This window comes from Psittacula echo (assembly GCF_963264785.1).
Source record: "Psittacula echo genome assembly, chromosome: 7".
Lineage (NCBI taxonomy): Eukaryota > Metazoa > Chordata > Aves > Psittaciformes > Psittacidae > Psittacula > Psittacula echo.
In genome coordinates, this window is record NC_137740.1 from 46,307,086 (window position 1) to 46,332,007 (window position 24,922).

Consider the following 24,922-nt stretch of genomic DNA (forward strand, 5'->3'; position numbering starts at 1 on the left):
AAATTCCTTTCTCATCTGTGGAGTTCAGATTCTTGCAACTGTTTCCTGTTTACTCAGCTTTTTTAATCTATTATTGTTCTGAAGAAGAGGGTATCTAGAGAATATATATATAGATATGTTCTGTGTGTGGAATTTGGTTCCAGGCAAGCTGTGCCAGTACTTGAAAAGCCAAAGGAGTGGGCTCTTTAAAGATGATCTTGTTCTCTGTATCAATTGAATATCCATTAAATGAGTATGGATAATGCTGTTTGCCTGCAAGTATCTCATCATCGGTATATGTCCAAGTTAAATAACCTATGTAACATTTAAATGTAGTTAATTAAAATGGGTATTAACACCTCTTCTACGTTTCAAAATTGCAATAGACACCTGTTGGAGGTAAATATCTTTGAAGTAACAGATGATTATTAGGCTACACCAAAAGTTCATTTAGCCTGCTTTCCCATTTCCATTAGCAGTCAAAAGCTGGTAACTGTTAATCGCTTTCATCCATCTGTAAGGAAATGAATACCTAGTTTAGAAATGCTGTTTGGGGAAATAAGTTGAGAGTTGTGAGTCACTCAGATGCAGTAATAATGAAAAATTATACTGACTTAAATTATTGGACCCAGAAGTTTCAAACTGCGTAGGGAGAAGCTTATGGCATCTGCTCTGGAAACAAGGCTGATTATTAATAAGATATTTTCAAGTGATATTACTTTCTTTTACCTACCTGGTTGAATTTAAAAGGTATTTCATCCCAACTGCTGCACTGGCAGAGCTCTTGCTTTAGGGAAGGAGCAATGGATCCCAGTACCAAATTATTACCTTAAATTGTTGAATAGAACTCATACTGGATTTATGAGTTCTAAGCACTTCAGTGGGTAAATTCCTGTCTTGAGGGATTGATTTCTAAAAGGGGTATAGTTTTCCCCTTCTGTCCGCTCCAGTGAGTGCTCTACGCCTTTCAGGATGAAGAGTTGTTACCAGCTCTGACTAGCTGTTGCCACTGGAAGGAGCAAGTGAAGGTAGCCCTGACTAGGTGGGTGAAAAACCCTCCATACTTCCTCTGCTTGCTTGTTCTTTTTTTCCACTCTAGTGAAATGGCTTGAAAGGCAGTTTAAGAGGTCTCAGGATCCTACGCCCTATTGAAAAAGTAAATCATAGCACTGATTTTGAGCAGAAATTCCTCATGATTCACATGTTGCTGAAGTCAACAGGAAGGTGTGTTTAAAACTGGGATTTTGTAAGGAGCAGTGTTGTTCTGTGACTGCTAAAGGAATTAAACTCCATGTGTGTGTGTTGTTCCATCAAGGTATTTTTGAGGCAAAGATTGTCAGCAGTTAGTGGTGTATAAATAATTTATCTTCACCTACTGAGTTTTATTTATATTTATTTTAGTGTGTATTTTGATATCTTTTATTTTTCTTTTCTTCTTCAGTATGTGTTCAGGACCAAATCATTTGAACAAAGGACTGTTCATGAGGAGCTGGCCAAGAATATGAGTGGTCTTCTGAAGTTAAATGACCAAGTAACAGTGAAACAGGTTTTGAAGGTGAGTGGTTGCTTGAATTGGCACATTTGTAGTTCTGCTCCTGGTTTTCTGCGTGAAACTCACTTGTCACATCTCTTTCTCCTCTCTTTCCCTGAATGAGCTTGCACAAATCATATCCTGTAGCGATTCGACAGGCAGACTTAACCATACTTGCCACAGTTTCTCAGCATAACATGTTTCTCAGAATGCCATGGGCTGCATGATGAAATTTCTCCTTTCTGCTGTAGCTCAGTCTGAGTTGGAAACTTCTTACACAATATGATGTAAGCAGTTACTTTTAGGATATTTTGTTTTATTTTTGGAAGATGCAGGGAGAATATTCATCTGTAAGTAAGGCAGTTATATCTTATTTCAGTTGCTGCCTTTGCTTGACAGTGACCAAAAAGAGAATGATTGAGGTTTGCTGAGGTTTCTCATATCAAACCAGGTCTATGAAGTTCATACATGTACGAGGCCCATCACTGAGCCTGCCGATTATGATATAAGAGCTAGCCAGTCCAGATCAGGAGTTCCCAGTGGCAAAAATGTGTTCAACTGTTTAGGTGAACCAGTTTCAGTTTCCTGTGCTGAGCCACTGGAATAGCAAAAATAGCCTGAAAAAAAGCAGAAAACATAGCTTGCAGGAAACCTGGGCCATACAAAAGTACTTGTGGTTGGGTTTGTTGTGGGTTTTTTGTAATTTGTAAGCTTTTTGGTTGTAATTGTTTCACATATCTCCCAAAATATGTGAGGATACAGATATTTATCTGTATCCTATCTGTTAGCTATTACAAATTGTGTTTGAAGAACCATTATGTTTATCTCTTAAACAAGTAACATCCTATTCTCGGCCAAATCAGCAATCTACTGAAACTGACAAGGCAGTTTATTCTCACCTTCTGTTCTCAGAGGTTCTCTGCATCATACATTTCTGCCAGTTACCTGCAAACAAACAATGAACACAGTGCCCAGCAGAAATGGAAGGATTGTAGGGGTGGTGTTTGTGGGCTCCTTATTGCACAGAGCCACAGTGACAAAGTGCCTGAGATGGCTTCCATTCCAAGGACAGGATATTGTCACTGAAATTCATGGCACTTGGTCTGTTTAATTTATTTGTCACGTAGAGTTTATCATTGTGCATTACTGAGAAATGCAGTCCATCTATTTATTTAAGTATTTATCAGATAATAATTTTTCCTAATCTCTTTTTTTTCTTTTGTTTGAAAGCATTCCTGGTTCTTCTTTGCAGTTATCTTAAAATCAATGGCCCAGCACTTGGTTGATACAAAGAAAACAAAGGTAAGTATACACATGATCTCGATTAAGTAGACGATCAGTCTCTTAGGGAAAATATAAAATATGATATCCTGGAAAATACACATAGTGGGACATTTCTTCATCAATAAAATAAATGCTGTTATAGTTTGTGGAATACTTCTTTTAAACACAAAAACATTATATTCCCTGCTAGGCTTAAATCTATTCTTGCTTATACAGAACTGGTGGGCCAAAAATACAGTTGCATCAGCTTTGTAATGGGTGGAGAATGGAATGAGAATTCTCTTATTTCTGCTGGTTACCCAACAGGTGATTATGCCAGACAGTAAATAAATGATCTAGAAACTCTAGTTTGCGTTCAGCAGACCTTACCTAACTGGAGATAAATGCTTTGACCTTTCTGCCTCATTGTCAAAGATGCTTTTGGTGTACTTGTGCTGGAATTTGAAGATTTAATGCTTTCTGTCTTTTGGGGTTTATACTTGGAATAGATCCAGGGAAATCTAGGAATATATTTCTTGAATGACCTGTGTCTTATTGTATTTATTCCTGGCCTGAATGTATTTTCAGGTTTAATGTGCAACATTGTACACTGTCAAGTGATGATCTATTCCCTGCCTAGGTTTCTCGAACTCAGAGGTTTCCAGAGTCATTTCAAACTGAGCTGGATATACTTGTGATGGTCTTAGCAGACCATGTTGTTTGGAAGTGCAAAGATGCTCTTGAAGAAACCAGGAATGCAAACTACAGCACTGCCAAATTTCTCAAGGTGAGATGTTCTGTCATTACAGCGTACGCACTAATTTCCCCATACCTAGTGCAAACACTAAGACTATTCTAGTCTAGTCAAAGGGAATAAACACAATTCTGAGGTAATGATGGCTCAATTTACAAATTTAGCGTTGACCCATAGTTCAGTTTTTCTATGCATTTAGGTCTTTGAGAATACAAAAGCTTTATATAAGTCTGCTTTAAAGCAATTCTGATTAATTTTTATCTGTTCTCTGACAGAGGCCAAGTTTTCAAATTTTGCTGATTCTTACATTGCATTCAAATGGGTAAAAGTTTGATAAGGAACAAAACTGTAGCTATGGTTGTGCTACTATTTTTTCTTTATGTAGTTATAGCTCTGAATGACTGAGTGGATTAATATTTACTAATCACTACCAGAGTGGACAGCTCTTACAAACCAGAATAAACAAATTGCAAGTATTATGTGATATACTGTAAGCTACCTTTCTAATTCTGTAATACCCTTTCATATACCAAATATAGCAAAATACATGTGTGCTTTGGAAAAGTCACAAAAAGGAGTTGCATTTTGTGGTTCTGTCCTAGTGTTTCTCAGTTGTTTTTATTTTCCAAGCATTGATTTACCTGTGGAGCATGGGAAAATTGCGATTCACTAACTTGTGTGGCCAGATACTTAATCTAGATTTATAGTGAACACACACACACACACACACGCACACACACGCGTACTTTTTCATTGATGGAAAGATGTACATTACTGATGTACAGAACGTTATATATACTACACACTGAAACTCAGGCATAAATCTTTTATGATAAATTGAAGCACAGCATTAAGAGAGAGCAGTATTCCAGCAATAAAATGTTTCTATGAGGTTATAAGGAAAACAGCCTCAAAATGAAGGTGGATTTTTCTCCTTTCATACATAGGTGAAATAAATTATAAGCTTGCTGTCCACTGTTGGCCTGTTACTGATACCATATGGAAGCCCTAGTTGCTGATGATGTGCTGGCATTAAGCTGTATCTATCCATAGTGTTATGTCATGTGGAAGATGATGCTAGTTTGAGGCAGGAGCTTAATCATTAGTTGTGTGGTGTTACACCTGTGGAGCTGTTGCAGATTTGCATGATATTTTTGTGTGTTACTCAGCTAAACTGAGAACAACCATAATGATGCATCATATGTTATGGCTTATGGCTGTGTTTTAATTTCTTTTTGACTAGCCTGCCAGAAAGAATTACATAGGTTAGAGATTATACAGCTTTCTCCAGGCTGGAATTGCAGCAGCCTTGTTTGAGTGCTGTGCACCAGAAGGCTCAGGAATCCTCTAGTTTTGCAGAGTTCAGGAACACCAGTGAAGGGGGGAATTCAAGATTGCTTTCCCTATCTGGTGAGCTAACTCTGCAAGTAAAAAACGTCAGTAACTGTAGCACCAAGGCTCTCAAAAATGTCTACAACTTCTGGCTATTTAGCCCCATCAATCAGCAAGAGCAGTGTTCGCATCATGAAATAATCTAGTGGCATATTTGCTTCCAGAGAGATAATGTGACTCATAGGCAGCAAGTATTGCAGCTGGATTGATTCAAGAGTCGCAGCTTTGTCACTGAAGGAGATATTTGGGTCAGCTGCCACGTACCACCTCTAGTGATTGAGTGTTGTCATACATGAATAACTTTCAGTAGGTAAGCTTTCTCCTAGTGCACTGTACACTGTGACAGTTATTTTAGACTGTAGACACAGTGAAAATGAAAAGTTTGATCAATTTATTATTCCTGAAAATGAATTTAAAAATCGAGCCAGATTCACCAGATTTTCAGGTATTCCTTGCTTTGTTATAAGACTAACTTCATCTGTGCAAATGATTCAACTTTACAAGTGACGCAAGGCAAACAGCCAGGTAAGTGAGGCCACATACTGCTATTCTGGCTATAAAATAACAATTCTTTTTTTCCTCCTTAGCGCTGCTTTACATTTATGGATCGTGGATTTGTGTTCAAGATGGTCAACAATTATATAAGTATGTTTGGAACAGGAGACAGCAAGGTATTGTTCTGATTTGTTTGGTTTCGTTGATTTTGGGAGGTTTTTTCCGATGTGACTTGCTAGCAGAATATTTTTATATTGAAACTATTTATGATCTATTCCATGGCTTCACCATGCTCAGGACTCAAAGTCAGTGAAAACATTCACCATAAATACGTGCTAAAGCCTTTTGGGTTTGAGCCATCTATCCACTTCTCTGGGTGTAAATATTTGTGTCCAAACAACTACTCACTGAGTCCTGGGAGAGCAAACTCTACAAAGACTGCTCAGACCAAAGCATTCAAAAGGCTGAATTTAAACTCTGATTCTTTGGAGAGTAAACTTGCAGTTCGGTCTATAAATATCAGCAGCAATTGGCAGTCATTTTCTTTGAGGAGATTAAAGTAAGAGCATATGAGCAAGTTACCATTGTGTAAATTCAAGTGAGAATGTAGTATCTCAGTTGCTTTGAATGTATGGTATGCTTTTATCTTATTGATGATGCAAGAAAGCAAATCTGCTCCAAATTAGTTTGCGCTTGCTATGAGGAAAATTCCCTGTAGCTCGAATTTCTTCTATAATACCTATAATAATCAGTGATACAGTTTGAGCAATAAATTTCAAACTGCAAGAGGTCTCCAGATTATTCAACTTTACTTCTCTACTCTTCATCCATCAGGATGAGTCACAGGCCTTTTCTCTTCTGTGACTGGGTTTCTGAGCATATAAGACAATAGATAACAGAATTTATTCAAGATATACACTTTGAATGACTCATCTTTCCCCAAAAAGCTTACAAACTTTTGTCCATTAACTTTTTATAATTATTCAGTGGCAATCTGGGCATTTGCAGGCCATGAGTGCGGTTACTTCAGGTCTGTTTTGCTTTTTACTAAAACCAGCTTCATGCTGCACTCGGGTCTTTCACTTAATCTCTGGAACAGATGTAGAATGGAGTCTTTGAGTGTCAATGTCATAGCCTGAAGTCTATTATTCTGTAAATAGTTTTATGCAATCTGAAAAATCTTTCCACATTTCAAACTTCCCTAAATAAATCAACCATAGAAACAGATATGTAATTAAAAAAAGCCAATTAATGGCCAGTGGAAAAACCTGAGACTGGTCAGTGTGCAAAGCAGAACTAAGTACCTCTTTGTCAGTAAGTGCCTGAGCATTGCCAGCCACCCAGCATCCCTCCAGTGCCACTTGCCAGCATGTGCAGAAGTGGAATCACTGCAGAGCTGAGACAAATGTACCACTGGAACAGGCTCTGCAGCACTGGAAAACAACAGCCACAAAATAGAATCAGACATTTCTGACCTCAAGGAGAGAGAGGCCTTGAATTGCTTTAATTTTCAGTCAGACTCCTGGGCAAGTCAGTCATTTTGGTGCAGTGTGCTGCAGGATTTCTTTCTGTGTGTCTTTTGCTTCTTTAGTCGGATTGTTTATGTATCAAAAAGATGATAATGCAGTCTGACCCCTCTCCAGAATATCGCAATGTTCACTTTAGAAGTGAATATTGCCCCTAGTTTGCGGGTATACCAGTCTATAACATTTCAGTTTGAATTTATTATAATTGTGAATGAAGCACTATAATTTCTGTTTCACAGAAATACCCCTCACAGTATTCTGTATTTTGACATTTAAACATTGTTTTGAGAATATTTATTCAAAAGTTGAAATACCTCATTAGAATTCAGTTCATTGTTGTGTTCCTTCAAAATGTCACAGTTCCTCTTGGAAACATATTTCAGGTGCTTCATTTCTTTATTTGCCATTAGACCCTGAATTGCATGTCCAGCTGTAATCCTGCAGTGCAATAAAACATTTCAGGGAAAAATTCCCCACCATCCACCACTCAGTAGACTCTGAGAAGTGCATGTTCCAGGTATCCTGGCCTGATGGTGGCAACAGGAGTGCTACAATTGAACTTTAGGGGCTGACAGAATTAAACACAGGGCAAATAAAAAACTATTACAAGAACTTTCTAATGCTAGGGCAAACGTTTGACTTAAATTGATGCAGCATCATATTGATAGTCCTAAATGACTGCTTTCTGCCACTGAGAACAGTGAGCTGTGAAGGTGGAAATAAAAATTTATTACAGGATGTCATATATTATCTGTATATCTCAGTGGCACATCATTATAATGGAAATAATAAATTCCTGAGATAGCTGCAAGGCTCCACAGGAGGGAGATATCAAGAAAATGATACCAAAACTATGTAATACCCCAGTCCCTCAGAGCTGGAACTCACTGGCATCAATTAGAGGAAGTTTTCACCACTGTCAGTAAGTTTTGGATCTGCTCTGTGTGTCTGAAACTTTGTATGTTGACCAAACAACGAAGAAGAATGAAAAAGAAAGAAGGGGTTTTGGGGAAGAAAGGCACAATAATTATGTTGGACTCAAATTTATTTAAACTGGAGAAGATATTTTGCTTGAAAATATGCTATAGTACATACCATCAAAAGACCCAGTGTAGCTTTAAATATACCTTATATATTTAATTTGGATCAGGCCTATATTTATCAGCACATCTTCAATGAAAAACATTATTAAGGAATCCATAAAGCTTGTTTGACTGCGACAAGTTTGTCTGACAACAGAGATGAAACCCAGATATTCATTATTCATGCAGCTTGACGTAACAAGCCATAGATTTTCATTATTGGGTGTGAGTATGAATTTTTAGGTAGAGATAAGTAATGCAGTTCTGTCTTACCATTTTCCCTGTTGTAATGTGAACTGAGCCATTGCCTGTTGTGATTTTCAGACTGTACATCAGTTCAAGTTTGACTTTCTCCAAGAAGTCTGTCACCACGAGCACTTTATTCCTCTGTGCCTGCCCATACGGTCTTCAAACATTCCTGGTAAGGCGCCACCCTGAAAGGGTTTTTGTACAGTGATGAATTATCAGGAGATTCTCTCAAGCGTTATGCCTGCACATCAGGCACAGAAGCCCCAAATGGGTTTTCAGGTATGACACTTCAGCAGTGTGGTAAAAATAGCATCATTTCAGTACGCCTGTAAATAAATACAACCCCTGACAGCCCATTTAGGGGAGAGGAGGTGCCTTTTGCTGGAATATTTGAGATGAATGAACTGAATGATTTGTGAGGACTGATTACTAAAGCTGCAGTAGGTGGTGAGCTAGGGAAGGGGTTGAACAGGTACAGCAGGAACACAAAGAAGCTGAGGCAGTGATAAGGGCATTGTGAAACTTTACTATTTAAGAACAGGCTTTCCTGCTACTGTTGGGATGTGTCCATCTAACAGCCCTTCCTTTCTGGGGAAGATCTGAACTGGACATGCAGCATGTTTGGAAACATCCATCTCTCAGATAGTCAGCCTTGGGTACTTTTTATTTTAGAAATCTTAGAATGGTTAGAGTTGGAAGGGACCTTAAAGGTCCTTTGCCTCCAGAGTATCTTAGACTAGCAGACAGGTCCCATGCAACTGCATTTACTTGCTTGGCCTCTGGCAAGCATGAACTCTATGTGCTTGCCACATGTGGCATTTTACCACAAGCAGTGAGGCAAGAGAGGCCCATTTCAGAATCTGGACAGTTAATAATGAGCTGTCTCTCAAGGCACAGGATACTGTGTGTAACACATATTTTGTATGAACAGGTTTTGTATATACCACAGGAGTGAATCCACCTTGCCCATGCCCCAAAGCCAGCAGCCACTCTTCATTCCATCTTCTGCATTGAAATCTGTTATTTCAAACATTTAATTTGTGACAAGTAGACAGTACTGGGTGCAAAGGCACCCAGTACTTGTTTTCAAAGGCACTGGGATTTCAGCCCTGGGCACAATTCTCAGTTCTGACAGTTTTCCATGGACTCTGGGGAGTTGAGATATGGTCCTTTAAGCCCCTGAGAGTGGAAGGTGTCTTCCAGTGGAAGGCAGAATCATCTCTCAAACTATGGGCCCTTGTCTCCTTTTTGTTTCTGTTTTCAGCATCAAAAACTGAGTTCAGTTTGATGCTCATAGTTTGATTCAGGCTGTTCAATTCAAGTCAAATTAAAAAAAAATAAACAAAGATATATAGCAAATCTATTTTTACACTTAATAAGTAAAAAACATGCATGATTTTTGCCTTTTTTTGTTTCATTTTAATGAAAAATGAAGACCCTGTGACACCTTCAGAATCAACACAGGAATATCGAACATCAGGTATGAACAAAATGACTGTTGTCGGCAAGCAGAGTTGTGCATCAAGAGCTTTAAGATTTACTTGGGCTGCTGCCACTGAACTGTGGCAAACTCAGGCAAAAATTATTTGTTGTTTTCCAAAGTGGAATTAGTCTAGAGCTCTGTGGTTTAGAACTCTTCTAGCTAGAATATGGGAATAACAATTTAGACATGCCTTATAGAAGTGAATAGTCTTACTACACGCAAAACATGTGAGATTTATAGGAATGTGCATATAAGCATAACATAAAAATATATATTTATATATAAATATGTATATAAATTGTCTTTTTATATTAAGTGTAAAAAGTGCATAATTTTGAGAAATACTAGCAAGTGAATGAGTAGAATGAGGCAATCAGATCAGAAAATCAAGGTTTAACAGTGAATTAAATCAATAGTAATTGGAAGATTGAGGGAGGGGGTATGTAACCTTACATAATAATTCAAGCATCCTTGTCCATTCTCTTCCAAGATATTCCAGAGTACACACTGACCAATGAATTTTGCCGTAAGCATTTTCTAATCGGAGTCCTGCTGCGGGAGGTTGGTTTTGCCTTGCAAGAAGACCAGGATATTAGGCACTTAGCTTTGGCTGTGCTTAAAAACTTAATGGCAAAGCATTCATTTGATGATCGATACGCAGAGCCGGTAAAGAAACTGTTTCCTTACTCCTTTTCATTTGCTTGTTCACACAGTTACTAAACATATATGAAACTTCCTTAACCACTAGTATGCGCTAATCAGTTTCTTCAGGGTTATGTTGTATCTTTCATTTTTTAGGCAAAACAAGCACAAATAGCAAACCTGTACATGCCACTCTATGGAATGCTTCTGGATAATATGCCAAGGATTTACATGAAGGATATGTTTCTTTTCAATATCAATACTTCCAATCAGGTAATTCGTGTGATTTTTCAGAACACAGAAACAATCAAACTGAGGTTTGACCTAGTGAATCTGATGGGAAGAAGTCCAAGTTCATGCTTGTCACAGATTAGTTAACAAAATGCATTTCTGAAAATGCTGATTTATTTGCGCCTACAATGTGTAATTTGGAAGGTCTCCATTCGCAGAGCACTTGCAGGCCCCTGGGAGTCTCTGCTGTAGGGTGTACAGGCTGTGTGCCTGGAACATATCCAGGATACTGGCTGTCCTGGGGCTGGAAACTCAAAGTTAGAGGTTTGCAGCCCCTGCTTGTCTTGTCCAGTAGGTCTGCCTTGGTGCTGCAGGCTGAGGACCCTGTCTTTGCAGGATTACATTATGAACCCACAAGCAGTTTTACTTGTATAACAGAGGGACCATGAACTACAGGAAGCAGAAGGAGTGCATACAAGTAGCTTTACCTTTACCACCAAAGAAAATGTCTGTATAAACTACACATGTGGAGGAGCATGTTTGTTTATTTCTTAATACATTAGATGTGTTATAATCATAGCCCTGTTTTAAAAATTAGAAACAAATTTCTGACAGGGTGTTGTCTTTCAATCCTTCCAGCAAACGAGCCTGTTTCATAGGATCATTGCTAATGGCCGTTAATGGTCCTTTCCCAGTGCTGTGCTAGTGTTTAAGAAGCAAATGCAGTTAGGCTCAATCTGTCCTTTACAACTTCAGTTATGAGAGGGTTTCATATTGCAGGTAAATATTTAGCATCTTATGGCAAGCCTTTCTATTTTAAGGCTGCCATGTCTAAACAACTGAAAGTAGGTTTTCAGGCTCAGTGCCTAAGAAAAGCCTGTTGGGTGTGTTGTCACTGAGAAAGTTATGAGTGATATCATTTACTGGAGTTTCTTGTTTCCTTCAAAATACAGGGATCTAGGGATGACTTGAGCACAGCCGGAGGATTTCAGAGCCAGACAGCAATGAAACATGCAAACTCTGTGGACACGTCCTTTTCCAAAGATGTTCTGAACTCTATAGCAGGTATTAATGACAGATTGAACACACGCACAGGTAGATTTCTGTGTATCTCAATCCATCGTGCTTTCTGCTTAGTATTCATGGACGATATCATTAACCCATTTTATATACTATTCAGGGAAAGATGGTATGCAATATTTCTTTTCTCTTTGGGTATTTTTGGATTAATTTTTATTTCTCTGGTGAAGCTGCTGCTCTTTCACTGCTTCACTTACTCTCCTGGTTTGGAATGATGCCAGTATTCAGGCTCTCACAAATATCTGTGTCTGAGTTCCTCCTTGTAGTCTCTGCCTGACATAAGAATAGTTCCAAGGTTTCTCCTGAAAACTTAGTTTTTGCAGGCTTAATGGAAGGGTAGAAATACAACTTTGTTCACTTCCTCCAAACCTCATTTCAGAATTCTGGAAAGTGCATGGGCATCTTCCCACTGATTTTTGTGGCTTTAGGTCAGGCCTTACAGAATGCAGCAGACCATTTTAATGCCATGAATAACAGCAAATGGAATCATTTTACTTCAACTTCTTGCATGTTTTCAGCACTAAACAACTCATCAATAGCTTTGCTATTGGAAGTCCAAAGCACTGGTATCAATCCACCATGTGACAAATTTTAAGTTTTCCATTTGTCTTATTAGTTTTTGTATCCATAAATGTTTTAGTTTAGCATGTTTGCTGTGACTTTCATTTACAGCCTTTTCATCAATAGCTATCTCTGCAGCAAACCATGCTGACTCCAGAGCTTCCTTAGCAAGTCTTGAATCTAACCCAAGTACCAATGAAAAAAACAGTGAGAGAACTGACACGTGTGAAAAGGTACATGTGCAAATGTTGAAAACGGTTACTAGAGGTAAAAACCTATCACTATGCTTAAAAAGGCCTTTTGTTGTCAATTCAACAGATCATGAGACCCTTGTCTTTGATTGGATCAACTCTTCGTTTTGACAAGTTGGATCAAGCTGAAACTAGAAGCCTTCTTATGTGTTTCCTTCACATTATGAAAACCATTTCAGAAGGTAAGAAAATACGCACTCACTGCCTAATTTACTTTGTTGTAAGGTATTGTGAATGCTGAAGCCAAACAAATACAAAATCAGAATAATCATGAGTGTATTTTACAAGCTTTGGGTCAAGTTTAGTTCCCTGTAACAGAAACATAATGTATTTTAATATCTTCTTTTAGATGCACTGATTTCCTACTGGTTACGAGCACCATTCTCAGAAATAACAGACTTTTTCAGCATTTTAGAGTAAGTTCACTTTGTGGATTTTATGTTAAATGATATGTTCTAAATGACTGCTGCAAATAATGTCTTTTAGGTTTATCCACTTAAGTTGGAATAGGCTGAGATAGATCTTGTATCTTAGTATCTTCTGAAGTCGTATTGAAACATTATCCTTCAGTATGTTGGTCATTTCCATGAACGGGGAGCATAATTCTCTGGATGTCCCTCCTAAAAGCGATTTTCGTAGTAGCTTTCCCGTTTGGAGTTGAGATTTTATTCCCTTGAGAAAAGTATTTTAGCTCTCCAAAACTTGAAAACTATAAGAAAAGCTGTGTAACGTAGGATTCCCTGCTTTTCACGTCTCCAGGGTGATTTGCTCAATTCAGTCTATGCATGTCTGCAGAATCCATGCAGGTATTTTCTGCTTTCAGAATTTCCTCATCATTTTATAAGTTAAATGCAAGTTATTTAACTCCAGCTGGTGAAGAAGCAATGCTTTGCAGCCAAGGCTTTGCCTTTGCCTCTTCACCAAGCAGGAATCTTCGGCTGTGAAGGGAGCAAGGGAACAAAGGTGTGGGAAGTGGTGCCACATCTTGTGCAGCCCTAGGATGTGAATTGCTGCATTACATTCTGTTTGTTTACTAAGAGGTGCATATGCCACAGGTCTCTTCAAGGCACTAAAATTCAGCATGGTTTTGTAATTAGGAAGCCATTAATAGACATAAAATGTGTTGTTTTATCTTTCAGGGTTTGTCTGCAAAATTTCAGATATCTAGGAAAACGCAATATTGTAAGGTAATTCTCTGGTTATAGACAGCATGTTACAGTGTTTAAATGTTACTGTATTGCATTAGACTTAAATGAGGTTAAGAGTGTATCTATCAGTTTTCTCCTGAAAGCATCAGTCTAACACTCCGAAGCCAATGTATGCTTTATTTTTGCTTTTTTTGCAAACAATGTTATCATGATGTTCTGGACATCTGAGTACATACGTAGTGTAAAAAATTACTTGCATGTGATGGTATGGTAATCACTGTTGCATTTATAACCCAAGGTACCGTATTTCTGTGCGTATGCCAAAGAACAGAATTTGAACACCGTATTTTCCATCTATATAATGGAAAGAACAATTTTAATAGGCTTAGATAAATGTTCCACAGTAATTACAAAAAAAACTCTTCTGTCTTTACCCACTCTCTGAAGAAGTGTGAGATCGTGTTCCAGCTGTGAAATGTGAAATGCACACTGTGTCTCAGCTGGTGTTTCATTCTTAATGTAATGTTACCACTCTGAACTTGTCTATATGTCATACTGTGGAAGAGCGAAAGGTCACCGGATGAACCAGTTCATGCTCCATTGCAGGTTTTGTCAGGCCTGTATTTATTCTTCAGAGGCTTGGCAAGTGAATGTCACATTTCCGTAACAGATTAACAGTTATTTTCTCTTAACAGGAAAATTGCTGCTGCTTTTAAGTTTGTTCAGGCCACCCAGAATAATGGAACCCTTAAAGGTTCGAACTCCTCTGGCCAGGCATTGGGTCTGCTCTCACAATGGTAATGACATGTATTATTAACTCTTATAAAACCACAAACTATGTTGTCATCCTCCAGCCCTTATATACCATCACAGTGTTGACTGAAAAGAGGGTGATGCAATATGTAACATATTTTAAAGCCCCCAAAGCCATAAAACCCATAAAAGAATTAAGCCCCTTTAACTTCAAAGTGACTTGTAAGCTGTTGTTTTAAGTGTTGTGTTCAGAGAAATCTTTACTTACTCTCAATATTGTTAAGTATGGCAGAAACAGTACTGATGGTTTCAGCTCAGATTCCTATTTGAAAGATAATCCACAGTTTTCTCCAGCCTGATGGAGTTCATATTCCTGCAATGTTATGCTTTCATGGAATCTTACTGCTTTAGGGATAAATATCTATGGATACACTTACGGTATTTGGCGATTTGTTCCTCCCCAGTAACGTAGGGCTAATAATTTTCATGGACTGTGTGTTAATAAGATGCAGGTGCAGCACATTTAATAATATTTTAGGCCCTTTCACTGGAAAGTGGGATCCTTTTCACATTAATAATGTAAAACTCTAAGAGAAAGCAAACTTTTGATGCTGTGCAGCTTGTGGTTGTATCTAAGAGCATGGTGAGAAAATTGCCCTCCCTCATGAGCTTGGATCATTTATATGTAGCTGGAATATGCTCACCATTATAAGCATGTTATCTTGGAATGAAACAAGGGGGAAAATGATACTTTCTCTGCCATAGTTCTTCCTTTGTTCCTCTACTGGGCAGTTTTCAGGAAACAGCACTGATTTCATTACCCCAGCTGGAACTGGCACACAGCCTTTAGGAGACTGTTGTTTTGTTGCACGTTTGCAGATGAACTAACATGGTGACAATACAGAAAATAAAGTCACCTTTCTGCTATCTTTACGGCCTTCACACTTTACCCTCTCACAGATCACCATTTGTGGTCCAAATGGCTATTTGTTTGCCCTGTTGTAATACAGAACATTTTTTGATCATGAATTGAGAGTTGTTGCCGGTGATCACCTCTAACTTCCACTTGTATTTTTGTATTTCAATTTTCTGAAGTGTTCATATGAAACCAGACTTTCCATCCCTCTGCAAAAAAATAACAAACCAAAACGAACAAAAACCAAACACCACCACCACAAAAAAACACCTGGGGATCAAATTTCCAAAAGTTTGAACTCCATTAGTTTATTGGTTTGCCAGGATATGCACCCAAATTTTTCCACTGTGACCATTGGAAGACTTTATCATGATGATTGGTGAAAGTCTGGGCATCAATTCCATACCTGTGCTGGCAACTTAGTCAGAAATGATTTCTGTAAAAATAGGCAACATAAAAGAGGGTTTAGCTAGGTACAGGAAGTAATTCTGTCTTAAAATGTTTTTGAATTATGCAAAATTAGGAAGCAACAAATTTTATTGCTTTTTTATTAAATACAACTGTATTTTAATAAGTGACCTGAATCGTGAGAGATGTTAAAGCTTACTAAATTCTATAGTGGTGAAAAATTCTTTCAAAAAGTATGATAAGCACTGGCATTTTATTTCTAAGCTTCTCATTATATTTTAATGATGTGTTTGCCAGCATCAAAGAGGGTTAAGAGGTCACACACATAGGCACGCACATATTTGTACTGTCCCTGTCAGTTTTTCATCATTTTTAACCCTCGTAGAAGCTGTATTAGTTCTTGCTTGAGCAGGATATATTTTTCTTGTATTCTGAGTTGAAAGAACTCATCTCAGTTTCTCTTCACCCAAAGGTACTTTTAATAAACATCAGCCAGCTATTTAAGCTGGTGCTTTTTTTCAGTGCTGAATAAGTGCTTGTCTCCTGTGATCTGAAGAAATCACAGCACATCTGTTTGTTTTGTCTACCTCACTGACTTTCTTCTTCATCTTTGTTTGTCTGAAAAGATTTGCATTTGTTTAACTTAGCCTTTGAAAAATACTAGGGAAAATTCTAACTGACATGGGAAAATTCTGTATAGGCATGATAGTTTATTCTTTGTTCCTGTTTTTTAATAGAATTTTTTTATTTCAGGGTGCATTCTACTTCTAGTCACGATGGCCACAAGCATCACAGATCTCAAACATTACCAATAATCCGTGGCAAAAATGCACTTTCTAACCCCAAACTCTTGCAGATGATAGACAGCAGCACTGCAAGTAAGTACAAAATAAATATTTATTCCCTCTAGAGTTCTATGGGGTTTGGATCAGGCTCTATACAATTGAACCTGTTGTTATGAGTGCCACTGAAAGTCAGCCTCAAGTGGAGCCTAAACATGAATAGAGCTGCTGATTCTGCCTTTTTTTTTTTTAGGTGATTAAGAAATCTGAACTTTAACTTCATCAAAGTTCATTTAGAAACAAAATTAATTACAATAACCTGACATATTTAAATAGCCTTAATGACCAGTTATTTCCCCCTTCCCAGCGTCTCTTGCATCTGTGGTTATGTATCTTGCTGTACAAGCAAAAATTCACTGGCTGAAATGTTACATTTATTAGATCTAGGAATAAAAGTGGACTTTTCATGGCCAAAGGTTCTTTTAATGATGAGATTCAAGTCTTTTATCTCATTTTCCAATTAGCTTTCTCTCCTCCTTTGAGGACAAACAGAACCAAAGGAAGAATATGTTAACATCCCTGATGCAGCTGGTGAAAGTTGACTCAAATTCCTTCCCCTTTCATCTCGTGTGAGCAGTTTTCTTCCAAATACTCCTGTGGTTAAATGTAGTTTAGGACCCCACCTCTAGTCTGCTGAGACTTAATGATTAGATTGTAGAATTACAGCATCTTTAACTCTGGAGTTAACTCCATCTTGCCTTTTATATGTTGTAGGCAGCTCCAATGAAACAGACATTGTGCAGTATGTAGACACAGAGGCAAACATTGCTACAGAGGTTTCCCTCACGATCCTTGACCTGTTATGTCTTTACACTCTGAATCACCAGGTATGTTTTGCTGTTTCATCTTCTGCTTGAGCTGGTGTTGTGTGGAATATGTGGTGGAAGGAAAGCCTGGGGGAGCAGACACACAGAAAACTTGAAATGCCTGAAACAGCAGGATAGGGAAATATGGTATGTCAGTGCTCAGTAAAGGTATTTATGAAGGAATTGACTTGTATGACCCAAACTGAGTAGAAGGATGTGGATGAAGACCATCCTACCTGTCCAGGGCTATGCACAGCCCTACTCTGCACAAAACTGTCATGCATTTACTAATGTATGACTAGCTGTCAAGCATCTGAACTGTGTTTATCCCACTAGATTTCAGAGATGTTAGACAAAAGATTTCTGAACTACTTATCATCTGTATAGTCAGCAGGTGGATCCTCTGCCTCTTTAAAAATTGCTCTACAAATACTGGCCCAAATGATTTGCTGAAAGTCTCACAGCTACAATACAGCAGGCAGCTCCTTTTGGATTTAGTGTCTACTTTATGCCACCTGAGCCATTAGATCTACTCTGTAACATTCACAAATAGGAGTACAGGCATAGGAAAGTGCTGTCCTTGGAAAAACTACAAGTAAAAAGGATCTGCAGCAAGCTGGGAATGCCCCATCTGCAGAAATTTTACACCGAAAAAGTATCTTCCTAGGAACACTCTGATGTAAAGTCCAGCAGATCCTTCTGTTTGTTCACTTTAATGATCAGAATATCCTGTCTTGTCTGTGAACTTTCCAGAGGCAGCTCCAGCAATCTGATTGCCAGAATGCATTGATGAAGAAAGTCTTTGACACACACATGCTCTTTTTGCAAATCAACCAGTCAGCAGCTGCTCTCAAGCACGTCTTTGCTGCCCTGAGGCTGTTTGTAGGCAAGGTAACTGTGGTTTTATTCTGTTAGTCTGACCTATTTATATGTTATAGCAAGTACAGCTTGAGGACATGTAGGTACTTTGAAAGAGTTCTGATCTTCACTGTATTAATGCTCATTCCTGACAAAAGTATCTTCCGATTTATTGTTGATTAAAAGTGAGAAGTTCACACTATCTGAAAAATTCAGTTTTGGGAAATGAAAAATTTACCGAGAAAATGGAACTTGTAAAGTAAATAGATAAGTAATGTCCTGTGTTGTCTGGCTATATCATTGGCTTTCATGCTTTCACCACCCATGGAAGAAAGCTTGAAACCCGTGGTCTTCATGGCAGATATATGGGCTGCAAAATCTAGCTAGCAGCAAATGATTAAGCTGTCCGAAGAGGATCTAGCAGGAGAGTATTCCATACACATCACCAAAAGTTCATCCAAACTAATACAGTTTCAGAATACTTTGTTTTCAACATAGAAGAGTTTGTAGACAAAATCGTGGTTTTGGGTCAAACTGTTTATTTGATTACATCACATCATAGGTCAGTGATCGCAGGCAATTAGACGCTTTATGTCAACCACAAGGCCGCGCAACTGCCACGTCATAGATGAGATCCTCTTAAAACTAAGCAGAATGTAGCACATTGGTAACCATTGCGGCTGGCCGGATCTCCCAGGTGTTTCTGTCAAATGCAGCAGTGTATTTCAGTTTAAACCCTGTGGCCTCCTTCTGGTTGTTATCTCAGGGGAAAGGAGCAGGAAATCATGTTTCTCGCAGTAACATAGCTTGAGGACGTGGAGGAAATACAAAGTAAACTATCCACAGACTGCTTTAAATTACATACTAGACAGGAAGAGAAGAAGAGGAGGATGAGTAAATATCTAGGATTACCTGTTTCATTCAGCCTGTATCTCTCAGGACTGAATTCTCTCTTCAGAGTTTTGTGGGAGCAGGGATGAGGTGTGGTTCCTGCAGCAGAACTTCTCAGGCAGTACCTGAGATCTGTAGCCAAGACGCATCTCTTCCACCTCTCCTCAGTCTTGTCTTCTGTTACATTCACCCTGCTGATAAATAGCAGTTATAGTTTGAAAAGCCATCCTTCACTCTCTGTTGTCTCCTGCTGTTCAAACCCTTGACCACTGGAAATTTGCTGACTTTGCTAGTGAAAGTGTTTTCTTTCTCCTGAACACCTTTTGTAGTAGTGCATAATGCCACATGCTTTCCCTGGTTAGTTATTCTGCATTCCTTGCAGATAGGCTGCTCTGCTTTTATGCTTGCTGTGTGCCAGCTGCTGTCTGGATTTTCTCTAGGCCACTTTGTTACATTGCATGTGGTGTTTGTATGAAAACCTGTGTGTGGTTTTTACTTAATCTTATTTTGCACATGGGATTATGTTTTATCTATTAGCTAATTTTTTCAATAAACCCTAGTGTGAATTAGTATGGGAGAGAGGGTTGTTTTTACTGATGGCTTAACAAAGTATTGACTCAGAATAACTGTACGAAGGCCTGAGAGTAGTGCTAAACACACCTTTTCTTCAATAGTTCCCATCAGCATTCTTCCAAGGACAAGCAGATCTCTGCGGTTCTCTCTGCTATGAAATCCTGAAGTGTTGTAACCATAGGTCACGTTCGACTCAGACAGAGGCATCTGCTCTTCTTTATTTTTTCATGAGAAAGAACTTTGAATTTAACAAGCAGAAATCAATAGTCAGATCCCATCTACAGGTAAGTGAAGCGTGTGATCATCAGTATTTAGCTGATACTGGTTTACTGCATTGGTTTGTGTCATTATTATTTTTATGCATTATAGCAAAGTAATTCTTTTGGAGTCCTCAGGCAAGTCTCTTTGGCAGCTTGATTTTCCTGTCGAGTCTGAAGACATTGGGCTGGATTCTCTATTGTTCTTGAGCTTTTCAGCTCTGTTCCAGGGAGAGACAGCAACTGTGAATGTAGCCACATAGCCAGATAAATGGCTATTCTTGATTCACATGCACTGCTTATAGTAGTGAGAACATAGCTGATGAAGGAATTAAACAGAATATGACAGTATAGTTACAGAAATAGAAAGCCCAGTATCAATGTGCTTACACATGTAATTGCTTACATGTAATGTGCTTACATGCAAAATGAGCAATTACAAACATTGGAAAGATTACTCATAGTCCTTGTGTTTGTATATGTTACCTTCTTAAGACAGGTATAAAAGTAAATCTCTGCTAGCCTCATACATCAAAACATATTAAAATAGGGATTAAAAACTATTCAGAAACTTTCTTCTTTGCTAACTGCACCCCGTGTTTGCTCCCCCCCATGCAGCTCATCAAAGCAGTGAGCCAGCTGATAGCCGATGCAGGGATTGGCGGATCTCGTTTTCAACATTCACTTGCAATTATAAATAACTTTGCTAATGGAGACAAGCAGATGAAAGTAAGAAACATTTTTGTTGTCTATCACTACCTCTTGCAAAAGGTCAACAATTTCAGAGGAGCAAGTGTTTCAGTGAATAAATTTGCTGGCTTTTATTAGTGATGAATGCATTCATAGTGTGCCTTTTTCAGGCAGCCTGAAATTCATGCAAATGCTTGTGACTCAGAAGCTTAATAACTGAAAATAATTTTTAAAACAAAAAAAGTATTTTTGTTTAAAAATTGTATTATTTGTTATTCACTTGCTTCATTTGTTTATTTGCCTGATGTCAGAGAAGGTATCGTGCATTGTGACTAAGGACACAATTGCAGCTGACAGTTTTTAGTCTACAAACTGTCCCTTATTTTTCAGTCTGTTCAGTAAATGTGTAGCAAAACCATGCATAACATTTGGGTTTTGTAACAGCTTGCCAACCCCCTGAAAAAGGCATTTAGCTCTTAGATTAGTTACCATTGCTATTATATTCATCACCTGTAGTAAAGGTGTTGAAAAGGATTCCAGTCTTTAATTTTTACAATTCCTGTTCAAACATTTGTCAACATGCATTTTGAATTTTATAATTTGGAGATGTTTTTCATTCCCTGAAGGTGACTATAGAGTATCTCCACTGAGGTTAATAATAGTTAGTGTAAGCAAATTGGTAGGTAATTGGCATAACTAATTTGATGCCTTACTTAATAAGGTGCAGTTGCAATTGTATTTGTTTTCAAAGTCCAGCTTTGATTTCCCACCACTGCAGTCAGTCACACTGCTTCTGTAACATGCTCATCTCTGTGTGTTGTAGGGAGGAAGCATTTAATTTCATATAATTTTTCTGGATGTTTTTACTTTTAAACAAAGGGAATGAGAAGAAAAAAGTCTGAAATTAGAAATATATTTCATTGCCCATGTGAAAAAGAAACTACGGGGCTGAGTTAAATATGTTGAGAACAACCAATATGAGTAATACAAGGACCCACCTTGCGCAGTGTGAGAAGGCCAAGAGCCAGACCGTTGTGCTTTATTGCCTGCCGTGAAACATGCTGTGAGTTAAGCAGAACTGTCTATGGTGCCTGGTGCTGTTCATCAGCTGAATGTGCACAAGAATCCAGTCCTGGATCCAATAGGCAGTTGAGGAAAAAATGTTTCAGTTTGCTGACTTCAGCAGAGTTGTTGCATACAGACTGGTACAGCTGACTGACTGGGATATCCTGTAGGTGCCATGACATGACACATCAGTAAAAGAAGTCAAGTATTTGTGTACACTATGTATGTAATGTGGAACTGTGACTCTGCTTCATAGCCTGCCGAATTAGGGAAGGGAAAGAAGGTCTTCCATAAGCAGAACTTCAGCTTGTTCAGGGGGTGCTGCATGTGGCTCTTCGGATGGTTTTAGTGATGTATTGCTTATTTTTCCCAAAGAACGTTAATTTCCCAGCAGAGGTGAAGGATCTGACCAAACGCATCAGAACAGTTTTGATGGCCACAGCTCAGATGAAGGAGCATGAGAAGGACCCTGAGATGCTTGTGGATCTGCAGTACAGCCTGGCAAATTCATATGCCAGCACACCAGAATTACGTAGGACATGGCTTGAAAGCATGGCAAAAATTCATGCAAGAAACGGAGATTTATCAGAGGTAATGTAAATGAATGAATAGGAAATCCATTTATCTTTAGGCTGAGATGTTCTGATAAAAAAGGCTCTGAAAAGTAGACAATAGTAGTGATTTAGAGGAATCATACAGTGTCTTTCATCTACTTGAAAGTGGAGGGAGACAGGCTTTTTGAAAAACACTTAGACAGGTGGTGGTGTCCTTTTCATCAAAACATAAACGATTGATGCAAAATTCCAGTGCATAACCCAGGAATATCTTATTTATTCAGTAGTTTTTCTTCCGAAAATCTATGCTTTTACCTAAGACACTTACTGAAATTAACACTCAAGAAGGATTTCATCACTTAACCCTTTATTTTCTTAAATGATTCTATTAATTTTGCCTTCCCTTTTCTGCAGCATGACTTGACAGTGATGAAAGTGTGTGCTCCTTATCACATGTATGCTATAAGTCATACAGTATGCTTTAATATATACATGTATTTTGGTCTTTCATTACAGGCTGCTATGTGCTACATTCATATCGCCGCTCTCATTGCAGAGTACCTGAAAAGAAAGGGTAAGACCAACATATTCAAAACCAACTATGTATTTATAAACATTGTTGTTGAAAAGAATTTTTGGCTGTCCTGCTTGCCTTATGTAAAAGTAGTCTTAAAGCTGCTTGAATTCTTCCCAAATACTTTATTTTTAAAATATATCATAAATGCCATTCTTAGCTCTGGAACAGTGGAAGTGTATGTTTTGTGTTAAGAGTGTAATTTAAATGTTTAGCGAGCTAGTGCTAAAAGAGAATGCTTCACTTGTTAGTCTGTCGTTATTAAATATGCATGTATTAACACATACCAGTAGCAGTATACTAATACCATCTTACACTATCATAGGTTACTGGAAAATGGAAAAGATTTGTACCTCACGTATGCTCCTGGAAGATGGTCAAGTCTCTGATAGTAATGTGTTACTAACAACTCACAATGGAGGAAGTGAGTGCTCTAACCGTGCCTGTTTATGGGTCAAATAACATAATTAGGGAATCAAATTACTGTTCTCCAATTGATCTGGCAAAAATATCTACCAAAGCGAAAATATTTATAGTGCATGTTGGTGGCTGTAACAGCAAGCAAGTAATGTTGGAAACATTATATGTTACTTTCCTGATTCTCTTTGACTGGTTTGATGAGTTGCTCAGAATGTCTCTGGTAAGGGCTTTTTCAGCAAGAGGGCAGCCTGCTCTTCATCAGCAACAGAAATCCCTCTCAGGTCAATTGGTATTTAGCATGAAAATCCATGTCCAATTCCAAAGCTGGGAGGGCCGGGGAGTGGAATTAATATCTGGTTATCCATATGTAATTTAGTACAGATAAAGATTTTTTTCTTTAATCTGTGATGCTTATTAGAGAAAAAAAGTGCAGTCTTTTATTTCTAAATGCATCTGTGCCAATGGTTATTTAGCTTATGAAGTATGTATTTTAAAGTAATTATTAGCATGAGATATTTAAGCAGTTTTCACAAAGAGCAACTTCAGGGGCAAGGGCAGATATGTGGGGAAGAGAAAACTTAGTTTTGAAGAGACCATAGTTCTCCACTACACCTGGAAGTGTCTGTGGGGGAGATGAAAAAATGCAGCCTTTTAGAAGGAAGCTTTCTGTGAAGAACAGTAGAGATGGTTCACTAGTGGTAAAATATTTTGCATGAGTAACAGATCACAGGAAGTGAAGCAAAGAATCTTATTTTAAATCTATATTTAAATGATCTTCAAAAGTTGACAGAGAGAATGGAGCCCCTCTCTCAGTGTGTAAAGGTTAGTTTTTTAAGCTAACCTTTAAATTTGAACACAAGTTATGTTAGGAGTTCATCACCTTCTCTAACATGTTTACCTTCTCTGTTCAAGAGTTGTAGTAAAACCTTCATGGGTCAAACTCTACCTGATCTGTAATGTGCAATGCCTCTGCAAGCTGTTCCTTCTGCAGCTATTGCACTAAGGACCCAGCTTAGCAAATACTAGATGTAAATTCAGTTTTAATCCTTGTGATCTTTCCCATCAGCAGCTTCTGCCACCGCCCTGAGCTTTCTACAAGAGAGTTTTTCACTTAGGGCTGTGGTCACCTCACTGCCATGGTATCCTTGAGCCTGGTAAGGGCACACTGTGCTCCAGAGCAGGCATCTCTCTATTGGATGCAGCAAGCCCTGGGCAACTGTGCCACTCTCCTTTAGGAAATCAGATGGGCGGGACAAGTGCAGATCCCAGCATGTAGCATTAAGTGCCTGTGAGTTTTGTGGTTTTTTGTGGCCAGGAGTTACAGCGCTGGTTTTATGGGTATAAACTATCTCACCTCAGCCTGCCTATCAGTTCCAGTATAGATGAGCATTGCACATGTAGTTTTGCAAGGGCTGCCAGCACTGTACAGCTAAGGAACCAAAATGCCAAAGAGAGGAAAAGATTGCATCAGGAAAATGTTATAGTTACCCTTTGCCTGGACAAGTGGGTTTATATCATAGTGAAAATGTGTAATAGTCTCATAAATCCAGGCAGTTCCATTTGTGCTTCTCATCACTTGGGCTGTGAAAAAGGTAACTAATCCAGTCAAATAAAATCAGATCAGTTTTAATTGCATTCAATAGCTTTT

General features: G+C 38.3%; 1 protein-coding gene across 3 annotated transcripts in view; it reads left to right on the plus strand.

Moving 5' to 3' along the window:
- Nucleotides 1-24,922, plus strand: part of DOCK10 (dedicator of cytokinesis 10) — a gene marked incomplete at its 5' end in the record, with an annotated part of 158,152 nt that overhangs the window by 117,086 nt on the left and 16,144 nt on the right. For all 3 annotated transcript variants that reach the window (XM_080622390.1, XM_080622391.1, XM_080622389.1), the window contains 22 exons: nucleotides 1,421-1,534; nucleotides 2,741-2,812; nucleotides 3,414-3,560; nucleotides 5,507-5,590; nucleotides 8,347-8,443; nucleotides 9,707-9,751; nucleotides 10,245-10,420; nucleotides 10,553-10,669; nucleotides 11,581-11,692; nucleotides 12,380-12,501; nucleotides 12,587-12,701; nucleotides 12,869-12,935; nucleotides 13,659-13,706; nucleotides 14,363-14,464; nucleotides 16,498-16,626; nucleotides 17,305-17,413; nucleotides 18,146-18,283; nucleotides 19,816-19,998; nucleotides 20,590-20,700; nucleotides 22,102-22,317; nucleotides 22,797-22,854; nucleotides 23,180-23,278. In XM_080622390.1, coding sequence (XP_080478516.1) covers nucleotides 1,421-1,534; nucleotides 2,741-2,812; nucleotides 3,414-3,560; nucleotides 5,507-5,590; nucleotides 8,347-8,443; nucleotides 9,707-9,751; nucleotides 10,245-10,420; nucleotides 10,553-10,669; nucleotides 11,581-11,692; nucleotides 12,380-12,501; nucleotides 12,587-12,701; nucleotides 12,869-12,935; nucleotides 13,659-13,706; nucleotides 14,363-14,464; nucleotides 16,498-16,626; nucleotides 17,305-17,413; nucleotides 18,146-18,283; nucleotides 19,816-19,998; nucleotides 20,590-20,700; nucleotides 22,102-22,317; nucleotides 22,797-22,854; nucleotides 23,180-23,278 — 2,461 coding nt within the window. The remainder of the gene's footprint in view (nucleotides 1-1,420; nucleotides 1,535-2,740; nucleotides 2,813-3,413; nucleotides 3,561-5,506; nucleotides 5,591-8,346; nucleotides 8,444-9,706; nucleotides 9,752-10,244; nucleotides 10,421-10,552; nucleotides 10,670-11,580; nucleotides 11,693-12,379; nucleotides 12,502-12,586; nucleotides 12,702-12,868; nucleotides 12,936-13,658; nucleotides 13,707-14,362; nucleotides 14,465-16,497; nucleotides 16,627-17,304; nucleotides 17,414-18,145; nucleotides 18,284-19,815; nucleotides 19,999-20,589; nucleotides 20,701-22,101; nucleotides 22,318-22,796; nucleotides 22,855-23,179; nucleotides 23,279-24,922) is intronic.